This window comes from Astyanax mexicanus, chromosome 12 (genome assembly GCF_023375975.1).
Source record: "Astyanax mexicanus isolate ESR-SI-001 chromosome 12, AstMex3_surface, whole genome shotgun sequence".
Classification (NCBI taxonomy): Eukaryota; Metazoa; Chordata; class Actinopteri; order Characiformes; family Acestrorhamphidae; genus Astyanax; species Astyanax mexicanus.
The window spans coordinates 32,743,534-32,756,019 of record NC_064419.1 but is presented as its reverse complement, the minus strand read 5'-3'; the positions used below and the strand labels follow the sequence as shown (position 1 = coordinate 32,756,019).

Here is a 12,486-nt window from a genome sequence, read left to right as displayed (position 1 = left end):
ATGAATGTTGGTATACTGTACATATTAGCAGTAACTTTATTAGCATTGATGTCACACACACACACACACATACACACACACTAATCACACACACAGCATGCAGGCAGTGTAAATAGAGAAGTCTCAGGTGTGTGTTTACCTGCAGAGGGCGTCGGTCCTGCAGGTCTTGCGCAGCTGCAGGCAGTTGGGTTTGGCTCGGTCCTCGTATGCGCAGCTGGGGACGATGGTCTGGCGGCGTCTCTCGGCACAGGCTTTGTCCCGGCAGGCGCAGAACAGCAGGCCGAAGGTGTACTGCGACTCCACGCGCTCCAGGAACTGCCGCAGGGCTTTGTGGCAGCGCTTTCGGTTGCAGCCTTCCTGCTGCTGCTGACCCTGCTGACCCCCGGCCCGCGTGCAGGTGCTGATGTAGGCCGAGCGCTGCCGCTTGCAGTTATCGTTCAGGTTACAGGCCTTGGTGGCGTCCAGGCAGGGGTTACAGTGACCGGGGCCGGAACACAGCGGCTGACGCATCCCTACACCAGCATTCATAATTCCTGAGAGAGAGAGAGGTAAGAAAAATGTTGCTAGTGAGGAGAGCGAAGCAGAATTTTGCCCAAGAATTGGTATTTTCTGTAGTTTCAGAATTTACTCCTTTATTATATGAAAATCTTTGCGATGACATGGTAAAGCACGGTTTTGAAGCATATCAACAACTCACAGTGACAGCCAGCACAGTAAAGTACAGCTTCCAAACATGGTGGAGGTAGTTTCATCAACAACCTGCAGTGAGACCTACCCAGACTAATCTACAGCTTCCCAACATGGTGGAGGTAGTTTCATCTAAAACTCACAGTGTGAGCTAGGCAGGCTAAAGTACAGACCGGAAACATGGTCGATGCAGTTTTGCACCCAGATTAATCTACAGCTTCCCAACATGGTGAAAGCAGTTTCATTAACAATTCACAGTGAGAGCTAGCCAGCTTCAAGTACAGCTTCTAAACATGGTGGAGGCAGTTTTGTCAACAAGTCGTAGTGAGAGCTTTACCAGCTTCAAATACAGCTTCCAACAATGGTGGAGGTAGTTTCATCAACAATTTACAGTGAGAGCTACCCAGATTAATCTACAGCTTCCCAACATGGTGGAGGCAGTTTGTTCAACAATTCACAGTGAGAACTTACCAGGATCTAGTTCAGCTTCTAAACATGGTGGAGGTAGTTTCATGGACAATTTACAGTGAGACCTACCAGACTAATCTACAGCTTCCCCACAAGGTGGAAGCAGTTTTATCAACAATTCACACTGACAGCAATCCAGGATCTAGTACAGCTTCTAAAAATGGTGAAGATAGTTTCATCTACAATTTACAGTGAGAGCTACCCAGATTAATCTACAGCTTCCCAACATAGTGAAATCAGTTTCATTAACAATTCATAGTGAGAGTTGGCCAACTTCAAGTACAGCTTCCAAACATGGTGAAGGTAGTTTTTAATCTACAATTCACAGTAAGAGCTTACCAGGATCTAGTTTAGCTTCTAAACATGGTGAAGATAGTTCCACCTACAACTTACAGTGAGAGCTACCCAAATTAATCTACAACTTTCCAACATAATGAAATCAGTTTCATTAACAATTCATAGTGAGATTTGGCCAACTTCAAGTACAGCTTCCAAACATGGTGGAGGCAGTTTTGTAAACAAGTCGTTGTGGGAGCTAAATCAGCTTCAAATACAGCTTCCAACAATGGTGGAGGTAGTTTTATCTACAACTTACAGGGAGAGCTACCCAGATTAATCTACAGCTTCCCATCATGGTGGAGGCAGTTTCTTCAACAATTCACAGTGAGAGCTTACCAAGATCTAGTTCAGCTTCTAAACATGGTGAAGGTAGTTTCAACTACAACTCACAGTGAGAGCTACCCAGATTAATCTACAGCTTCCAAACATGGTAAAAGCAGTTTTATTAACAATTCACAGTGAGACCTAGCCAGCTTCAAGTACAGCTTCTAAACATAGTGGAGGCAGTTTCATGAACAATTTACAGTGAGACCTACCCAGACTAATCTACGGCTTCCCCACATGGTGGAGATAGTTTCATCTTCAACTCACACTGATAGCAATCCAGAATCAAGTACAGCTTCCAAACATGGTGGAGGTAGTTTCACCAACAACTTGCATTGAGGCCTACCCAGATTAATCTACAGCTTCCCCACATGGTGAAAGCAGTTTCATTAACAAGTACAGCTGCTAAACATGATGGAGGCAGTTTCGTCAACAAGTCGTAGTGAGAGCTAAACCAGCTTCAAATACAGCTTCCAACAATGGTGGAGATAGTTTTATCAACAATTTGCAGTGAGACCTACCCCAAAATAATCTACAGCTTTAACACATAGTGGAGATAAAGGCTAAAAAACAGCCCGGAAACATGGTAGAGGCAGTTTTGCACATTTTTAACATAAGCAAGTACTTATATTTCAAGAAATTAAATTACATTTTACAGTCATCTTATGTCTGTGAGAGGAAATTGGAATCCCTGGAGGAAGCCCACACAGACACGAGCAGAATATGGAAACTTCACCCAGATAGGGACTTGAACCCAAGACCCTAGCACTGTCAGCAGAGTCATCGAGCCACTTGGCAAAGTTATGATGTATTGCTGCCTTCAAATTTGCATCTAGATACCTTAATCACTTCAGTGCCCTATATAAAGCACTGCCTTATGAGACGGCACGAGCAGCAAGGCATTGAGGCAGCTGCCTCTGGTTTAAGACACAGCCAGAATGTTCGCTCTGTTGTTAATTTTCAAGATTTTCTGTCTGGTGAAGAATTGATTTATTGCACTGTCCTGCAGGTCTGATCTAATATTCTGTCGCTGAGACATTCTCCACACTGCTCTGCCTGAGTCAGGGCTTTTCTCTTTCTCTCTCTTTCTCTCTCTCTCTCTCTCCACCACACACTACTTTTGCCATGATAAGGGCCCTTTAAAGGCTTGCTAATGACTTGCTGAGTTGATGGAGGTGTGTAACAGAGTGATACTAATATCAGCATGATTTATGCCTTATCTCCTGCTCAGTGTGACTTTGAGACCACTGTGAACAATGGCTGTCCTCACGCAATCTGATCCCGGCTTTATGGGAGCAGATGGAGTTCTGTCATGTTGGCACTTCCTCAGCTTGTGAAACACGAGGAGTGTATGTGTGTGTGTGAAAGAGAGCGGGAGGAAGAATGTATCAATGAAACAAAGCTGGGAAAAACCCTGACTTCAGAGAACCAGTGTAGTGTGAAGAATATCCCAGTGACAGAATATTAGATCAGACCTACAGGACAGGGCTGGAACTACTGTCAGAATGAAACCGCGATAAATCAATTCTTTACCAGGTAGAACATCTTCAAATTGAACATTAGAGCTAATCCTCTGGCTGTATCTGACACCAGAGGCAGCTGCCCATGCTGTCTCATAAGGCAGTGCTTTATAGAGCAGAGAAGTGAAGTGATAAGTTACCTAGATGTAAATTTGAAGGCAGCAGTACAGCATATAACATTGCCAAGATTGCCAATGACAGCTCACAGCTGACTATTGCCATTTTTATTCACTTGCTCTAGGCCACCTGAGTCCTGAGACTCTTGAGTCTTGAGTCTCAACTGCTTTATATAAAAGCTGCATAAAAAAGCACATGCTGTGATAACATTATATTCTTGAAAGCAGTTTGTTCACAATTTACATGCACTAAATATACTACACTTTAGTTTTGTGGTAATTTTGTTGCTACATTTTGTTAGATTTGTTTCATATTGTTAGACCATTATTATTTTACCCAAAACCATTGAAATTGCTTTTACTGAATGTATGTAACTGGTCTTGCTCTTGAATTAGCCTAAGCAAATCCTGTTTGTATCTTGATTTAGTCTAATCCACTCTTAATCTTAGTCATGACTTTGTTCAACTCACTCAGAATCTTGGTCTTGATTTTGCTCATCCAATCCTGGTCTTGGTCTCAAATTAGTTTCTGCAACTCCTGCTTTTGGCCTTTACTTATTTTTTTGTCTTTTTTACTCAGTTTTATCTGCTTCTAGTCTTGATCTTGATTTGATCTTATCCACTCTTAGTCTTGATTAAGTTTGGCTCACTTCTGAATTAAGGGCCATATTTTACCAATCTATATAAGCGAACTGTCAACCGTGCGTCACATAGCTGAATTTAGGGCATGTCGGTGTATCTGTTGTATTGTGAGGGTCCAAAAAAGCTGCCTTGCACGTTTAAAACTCAAAAACACACAAAAGGCATGGGCTAATTCTCTTAAGTTATCATGGGTGTGTTTTAGGCATAACGGGAAATAAACCAAATTGTGTTCTAATTGCCATTCCCTTGCCATGTGTGCTGAGTGCACGGTGCACCTGTGTAGGTAGGGGCAGGTGACAATTGACTGTTGTCAGGGTTTAAATCGGTCAGTGGGGCACATGTGTTTTCTGCCACTGAGATAGAAACACTCCAGAAATGTACCTAAACACATGTCATTTTCAGACCACCACGCCCATCAGCATTGATGTATTCCTAAATTCCAATGTTATCTTAACAGAGTGGGTGGAAGGTGTAAAAAAACCTGTTGATGGGGTCTGAGATAGCAAAGAGCATTGTGACATGCATTGCGCAGGGTGAAAGATAAAGCCCTTAGTCTTGATTTGTTCTCATTTTCCCCCAGTCTTGGTCTTGATTTGATTCAATCTCCTTTTGGCATTGGTCATGACTTGGTCTGAGCAACTCCTGGTCTTACTATTAATTGTCTCACTCACTTATGGTCTTGTTCTTTTCTCAGTTTGGCTCAGTCTTGACTCAGAATGACCCACTTCCTTTTGGTTCTGATATCCACCTTTGCCTTCAGGGGGCTTTTACACCTATAAGCCTTCTTTGGTCCGGACTTTTGGACTTTACTGTTTGGCCCAAACCAAAGAAGCAGGTATAAAAGGAACTGCAAATCACGGTCAGGACCAACAGGCCAAAGTTTGGTCTGAGTCAAAGAGGTGGTATCGATCTAGATCTTCTGAACTGTGAGCTTTTTACATTGTTTGGACTTTCGAACCAATTGCAGGAAGTTAAATCAGTCTTTAAACAAACCAGAGATGTGCTGAAATCCACCTCCCCTTGGTTTGCAGGCACGTCACGCAGAAGTATGGACACAAATGCTGGGAATTCTTTTATTCACTGTAACAGTAGATTAAACCTTATTTATTATAACAGAATCAAAGGAATCTGAGGATAATCTTTTATACTCATTCCTCTGTGGGGGGCATGTACATAAAGGGCAGTTGGATTCTAATAAAGCGCTAGAATTCCTCACAACATCTGGCAAAGAAATAACTAATAAATAACATTCTACAAACCAATTAATATAAAGTATAGAGAGACACAGCCCACTTTCGTCCACTCACGAATCTGCAGTATCAAAACAATCAAACCAAATATATACAACCGTGCAAAAAAGACACAAACCTTACTCACGAACCATCTGGACTCTAGTGTGTCCAGTGTGAAAAAGACCCTCAGTCTTGACTCTGTCTGCGCCTCTTTAGGTCTTGACTTGTTTTTGTCCGCTCCTGAGCTCAGATTACAATCAGTCTGGCCACTCTTGGCTTTGGTCTTGACTTATTCTCACCCACTGCTGCTCTCGATCTTTAAAACATGATTGGACTTGAACCCTACAGGTTTTGGACTTGCCACAAATTCATCCAGTCCTGATCTTGGCCTTTAATCTGTATAGTCCACTTTTGGTCTCTGTCTTCAGTTGTTCTGGCTTGTTCCCGGTGTCAGTATTGGTTTGATCTCGTCCACTATTTTTGTGGTGTTGGTCTTTATTTGATATTGCCCAATCTGGGTCTCAGTCTTCACTCATTTTTGTTCCTACTAATTTGGGTTTTAACTACTCAATTGGACTTGAGGCTATGGCACACTTTTTATAAACTGTATTTTGAATTTGTTGGTAATGAATAGGATAAATTAAGGAACACCAAACCGAGGTTCTTTGTTCATTTCAGACCTCCTTTGCACCATCAAATCCATATTTTGTACATTAAGCACCAACTGCTGACAGAGACATTTAGTTGTGCCTACCCAGTAATCCCCAAAGAAAACCACATGACCCTAAGTTCAACATAAGCACATGACCCTAAGATCACCATAAGCGCATGACCCTAAGGTCACCATAGTGACACCCAGTGCAGAGCAACCAACCAATACATCATCAAGATGTATTACAAAAAATGATCATACTCTAATATCACTGAAACGTACATGTGTGTGGAAATGGTTTATTTTTTGAAGGGATGGAATTTACTACAGTAAATATATTTACTTTTTTTATATATTTTAAGCGTTTATTTCTTTTATTGTTGATGATACAGCCAATGAAAACCCAAAATAATATGTCTCAGAAAATTTGAACATTATATTAGAACAATTGTTACTTTTGGCAGTGTGGGCAGTGTGCCAAGTCCTGCTGGAAAATGAAATCTGCATGAAATCCACTTTACATAACCCAGTGGATCATCACCAGCAGATGACACCAGACTCTGGTTCCTTGATTTACAAATTAAATATAAAATGTATTGATAATCAGTGATGGTTTGGCATCAGCATGCTGATGCAGATTTCATTTTCCAGCAGGACTTGGCACACTGCCCACAATGCCAAAAGTACCACTTGGTCTTATATATATATTATATGTTCTATAATGTTCTAATGTTATATAATGTTGACACTGATATCAGTTAACACTGATTTTCGGGTCTTAATAAGCTGTAGCCCATAACTTTCAACAATGCAGTAAATAAAAGCTTAAAACAGATCACTCTGTGTGTAATACATCTATATAATATATAAAGAGTTTCACATTTTGAACTGAATTATTGATAAAGTTACTTTTCAATGATATTCTACATTTTTGAGATGCATTACTAGTCATATTGCTCAGCTCTAACCTGACCTCAATGATAATTACACTTTTGTGAAAGGTTGAATGCAATTAAATCCCCCCCGCCACAGCAATGAGCAGATGGTTTGGATCTCCAGAGGGTGAAGCCGAGTTTTGCTCAGCACAGCTTGTAATTACTAATGAATAAAGCGCTAATAATCACAGATTCGTTGGTGTTTACTCCAAATCAGCAGGAACACGGTGTGTTGTGTTTGTGTGTGTTTGTGTGTTTGTGTTTGTGTGAGGGTCAATAAACACAAGCCTGCACTAGAGCACTCACAGATGAGCTGCTTTTGATCAGTTTCCCTGTTTTTGACAGATTTTTATCTGTCACGCCTCAACCGAAGCTGCTGTTTTGATATTAATTAATAACTGTAATATGCATCTGATTAATTCTCGCAGCTCATTTACACATAAATGATTCATGTATTTTTAGATTCCGCTGCAGACGGAGTGTGATTTTCTGTCTTACTTACAAGAGAAATAATTAGAAAATAAATAGAAGTATAAATGCGGGATGTTGACGGGTTGCCTTGTATAAACCCCACTTTTTGGTCCTTCCACACAATATTTTTTTCCCATTTTCTCCCCAATTTACACAGCCAATTACCCAACCCACTCATTAAGACTCCCCCTATCACTAGTAATGCCCCAACACACCAGGATGGTAAAGACTAACACAGGCTTCCTCCGATACATGTGAAGCCAGCCACCGCTTCTTTTCGAGCTGCCAGCTCGCTCGGAGAAAAGCGCTGCGACTCGGTTCCGGTACATCAGCTCACAGACTCCCTAGGAGTGATGTGGGGAGAGACCGCCATCTACCTACCCGGAGGGAGCAGTGCCAATTTTGTTCCCTCTGAGCGCCGGCAGCTTGATGGCAAAGCTGCATGAGCCGGGGTTCAAACCTGCGACCTCGTGATCACATTTTCGTAGCTAAATTGAGTCAAAATAGATTCTAACTTTTTTTTCTGTAAAATGTATTTCTGTCACACTGGTTGCTGTCAAGGTTGTAAACAGCTGTGACCCACCTGCTCATCAGCTAGCATGTTTTAGCATGATGCTGTTAGCCAGCACTAGTCTGGCTCACTTTACTTACCTCAAATACTGTCAGACGACCAGGCAAGACACTATTTATTTACACTATTGTTATATATCATACTCCTGCCAGTAGGTGTCACTACTAAGTTAAAAAGAGCTTCATGTACTAGAGTGAGCAGAGTGTGTGAGAGTAAGTAAAGGAGAAGAACCTAAACTCTACTGCTGAGTCCTTCGTGTTATTTTCTACATTTATTTCACCACTACACAACATATTGGCGACGAGGATGGCTTTACTTGGACTTCCACCACCACCTGCTTTTCTGGAGAGCCCTTGTGAGCCTGCTATGCCATTTAACTCCTGGGTTCGAATGTTTGATAACTACATTGTGGCACTCTGCTCAGACGACGTTCCAGAAACAAGAAAGAGAGCTTTACTTATCCACTGCCTTGGTACAGAGGGCCAACGCATATTCTACACTTTGGAAGTGGAGAATGATACTAACGCAGCTGCATTAAGTGCCCTGAAGTCATTCTTTGTGCCCAAAATCAATGTAGTTGCTGAACGCAATAAATTCCATCAACGTGCTCAGAGACCGGGTGAGTCTGTTGTCCAATTTGTGGCTGCTTTGCGTGGACTGCTTGTGAACTGTGATTTTGGTGCTCTAGCAGATGACATGGTAAGAGATCAGCTTGTGGAGAAAACATGCAACCCTCGAATTCGAGAGCGCTTGCTCTTAGAGACTGATCTTACTTTGCAAAAGGCTGTAACAATTGCAGGACAAATGGAGTCGGCAGTTACTGAAGCTAAAGCAATGACATGCCCAGGTGATGTTACAGTAAAGGCTGTAAATGCTCGTGCACATTCAACTGTAAAGCCTCAGAAATTTTCTCAGTTTGCGAAGGCACCAAAGCAGCTATCCAGTTCTCATCGACCAGCCCAGGGTAAGATGTGCTATCGCTGTGGTTCATCTTCACACCTAGCAAACTGTTCAAAATGTCCAGCAAAGCAAGTGAAATGCAAAAAGTTTGCGAAAATAGGTCACTTTGCAAGGGTCTGTCGTAGTTCTGAAAATGCATGCAATATACAAGAAGTGACCATACCAGACCTTGCAGTTCTGAGTATTGCAGACCCACTTACTGAAGAGCAAAGGAACAAACTTACCTGTAAGGTGACTCTGAGTGATGATGATGGACAGTCCATTCATGTAGACTTGCTTGTCGATACTGGTTCTGCTGTTTCAATTCTGCCTGAACACATTTACCACCAGTTCTTCGCTACTCTGCCACTCTCTACCCCAAAAGTTCGTCTGATGACATACTTGAAGAAGCAAATTCCGGTGCTGGGGTGCATTGCTCTAAATGTTGCATGTCATGCTCACTGTACACGACTGGACTTTTACATTGTGGAGAATGGAACACCATTGCTTGGCATGGACTTGTTCACTGCACTGCAACTTGAAATACGAAATGGCCTTGTAATGCCTCAGAATGCTGAGTGTCCTGCTGCTGTCAACCTTACTGATACTTGTGGTGTAGCTGTAGGATTTGTACACAAAGTCAAACTGCGCTCAGATGTGCCACCTGTGCAACAAAAGCTGCGCAGACTTCCATTTGCTGTGCGTGACTCTGTCTCACAAGAGTTAAAAAGGCTGGAAAGAGAAGGCATTATTGAGAAAGTAGACTCCTCTGAATGGGTCTCACCCCTGGTGGTCATCCAAAAGAAGTCGGGAGGGATCAGGTTGTGTGTTGACCTGAGAGAGCCAAACAAAGCTGTTGTGATTGATAGCCATCCATTACCCCACATTGAAGAAGTTTTTACAGATCTCAGGGGGTCAGCTGTGTTTTCGACTATTGATTTGCAAAATGCATATCACCAAGTGACTTTGCATGAGGACAGCAGAGACCTTACAGCGTTTATTACGCATGATGGATTGTTTCGTTTCACTCGGGTCCCATATGGACTGGCCTCAGCACCTAGTGCATTCCAGAGGATGATGTCTCAGATCTTGGATGGACTGGTCGGCGTCCAATGCTACCTTGATGACATCATAATTCATGCTGACACACCTGAAACACATGAGCGGAGACTTCGTGCTGTGCTACATCGCCTACAAGACCGTGGCCTTAAGCTCAACATGGAGAAATGCTCCTTCAGAAAAACAGAGCTTCCTTTTTTAGGCCATGTCATTTCGGCGGCTGGCCTTCATCCAGATCCTGAGCATGTTCTGGCCGTGACGCAAGCCCCGCCTCCACAAGACGCACACGCCCTACGCTCATTTCTTGGACTGACAGGATGGTATTCCAAGTTCATACCAAACTATGCTACTTTGGTGGAGCCCCTCCGTGCTGTGCTGCGTAAATCTACTGGATTTTGTTGGACAAATGAAGCACAGGCAAGTTTCTCCCATGTAAAGCAGATCATTTCCACCAGCCCTGCTCTGGCACTGTTTGACCCCTCCTGCCAAACCACTGTCACCACAGATGCGTCAGATTATGGCATAGGTGCAGTGCTTACACAATGGCATGGTGACACTGAAATGACAGTTGCCTTTGCCTCGAGAACGCTAACTGAATGTGAGCGAAAATACTCTGCAACTGAGAAAGAGGCCTTGGCATGTGTATGGGCTACTGAGAAATGGCGCACATACCTTTGGGGACGTCATTTTACACTGCAAACAGACCACAGTCCTCTAACAACCTTGCTCTCTACAAAAGGTCTTGGTAGAGCAGGTATGCGAATTGCCAGATGGTCTGCACGCTTGCTATGCTTTAATTACAGCATTGCCTACAAACCTGGAAAAGAAAATGTAACTGCTGACTGCTTATCTCGTTTGCCATTACCCAACGTGAAGGGAGAACAAGAACAGGAGCCTGAAATGGTTGCACTAATTTTACCTGATTTTACTGCTGTAACAGCTGCTGAACTTCAGCATGCTGTTGACCACTGCCCTGTCTTGCAACAGGTTAAGGCTTACATGCTGAAAGGATGGCCTTGTACTGCTAAAGGCATGGATTCAAGATTTACACCCTTTTACCGCTTACGAGATGAACTTGCTGTGCATGAGGGATACATAATTCGTGGCACTCATCGCATAGTGGTACCTGCAGCTTTGCAGCCCCAGTTCATTCAACTCGCACATGACACACATCAAGGAATTGTCAGAACAAAACAGCGCTTGAGAGACCTCTATTGGTGGCCAGGCATGGACTTGCAAGTAGAAGATGCCATTAGAACATGCACCACATGCTTGCAGCATGATAAGACCGCCATAACTCGTGCTGCCCCGCTCCATCCAGTACCTACCCCTACAGCGGCTTGGGAAAAAGTTGCCATTGACATTGTTGGTCCCTACAACCATGCTTCTCATGATTGCCGCTATGCCATTACACTGATTGATTATCACAGCAGATGGCCTGAGGTGGCATTTGCATCTGAAGTTACCTCTGCTACGATCATTGCTTTTCTTTCTGCTGTATTCAGTCGTGAAGGAAATCCCTGTGAGATTGTTACGGACAATGGTTCGCAGTTCACCTCTTCTGAGTTTGAAAGCTTTCTAGCAAAGAGAGATATCAAGCACTGTCGCAGTCAGTGTACTATCCTCAAGCTAATGGGGAAATTGAGCGATTCAACAGGGTTTTTAAAGACTGCCTTCAAACTGCCACCATCGAAGGTAAGCCATGGAAATCCTTTGTCACTGACTTCCTTCACATTTACAGGGCGACACCCCATGCAGTCACTACCTGTTCCCCTGCTGAATTGCTTCATGGTCGCACAATCCACACAAAACTTCATGTCCGAGATCTTCCTGCTGGGGTACCTCCACAGTCCACGAAGTCCTGGAAGTTGACAGTTCAACGTAAGCAGCAAAAGGCAAAAGTGTACACTGACAAACGTCGTGCTGCTACTCATCCTGGGATTCAGGTGGGTTCCTTTGTCCGCATTAGGAAACCAGGAATTGTGAGCAAAGGACATTCCAAATTCAGTCTGCCTTATAAAGTCGTCGCAAAGCGTGGCTCAGCCACTTATCTTCTGTCTGATGGGAAAGTGTGGAATGCTGCTCATCTTGCCCCAACATCGTTGTCCTCTGTTGCTCCATCCACATCAACGTTGCCTGAGGACACTTACATCCCACACCAGATGCATGTGCCTGATGCTTTGCTTCCGGACCCTCCTGCTACAAACCATCGACCTAGGGTTCGCCGTGCTCCCTTCTGGGCTAAGGACTATGTTACTTAATAGTGTAGAAAGAAGGAAGTAAGAAACCTAAAACTGTTCAGTATGTTTTGTATATGTGCTACAAGGAAATTGTTGTTCAAAAGAAATGTTCATTCTGTTTTGTATACTACTGTATATGCACAACATACATGTTTAAGTGGTTTTTGGTGCACAGTTCTTGTGAAGAAACATTATGCTTTTCTACATAAGGGGAAATATGTTATATATCATACTCCTGCCAGTAGGTGTCACTACTAAGTTAAAAAGAGCTTCATGTACTAGAGTGAGCAG

At 43.1% G+C, this 12,486-nt stretch overlaps 1 protein-coding gene across 1 annotated transcript in view; it reads right to left on the bottom strand.

Moving 5' to 3' along the window:
• The window catches only part of gfra2a (GDNF family receptor alpha 2a), a 158,735-nt gene that overhangs the window by 60,123 nt on the left and 86,126 nt on the right, over positions 1-12,486 (bottom strand). Inside the window, exon 4 of the mRNA XM_022670471.2 lies at positions 140-533. Coding sequence (XP_022526192.2) covers positions 140-533 — 394 coding nt within the window. The remainder of the gene's footprint in view (positions 1-139; positions 534-12,486) is intronic.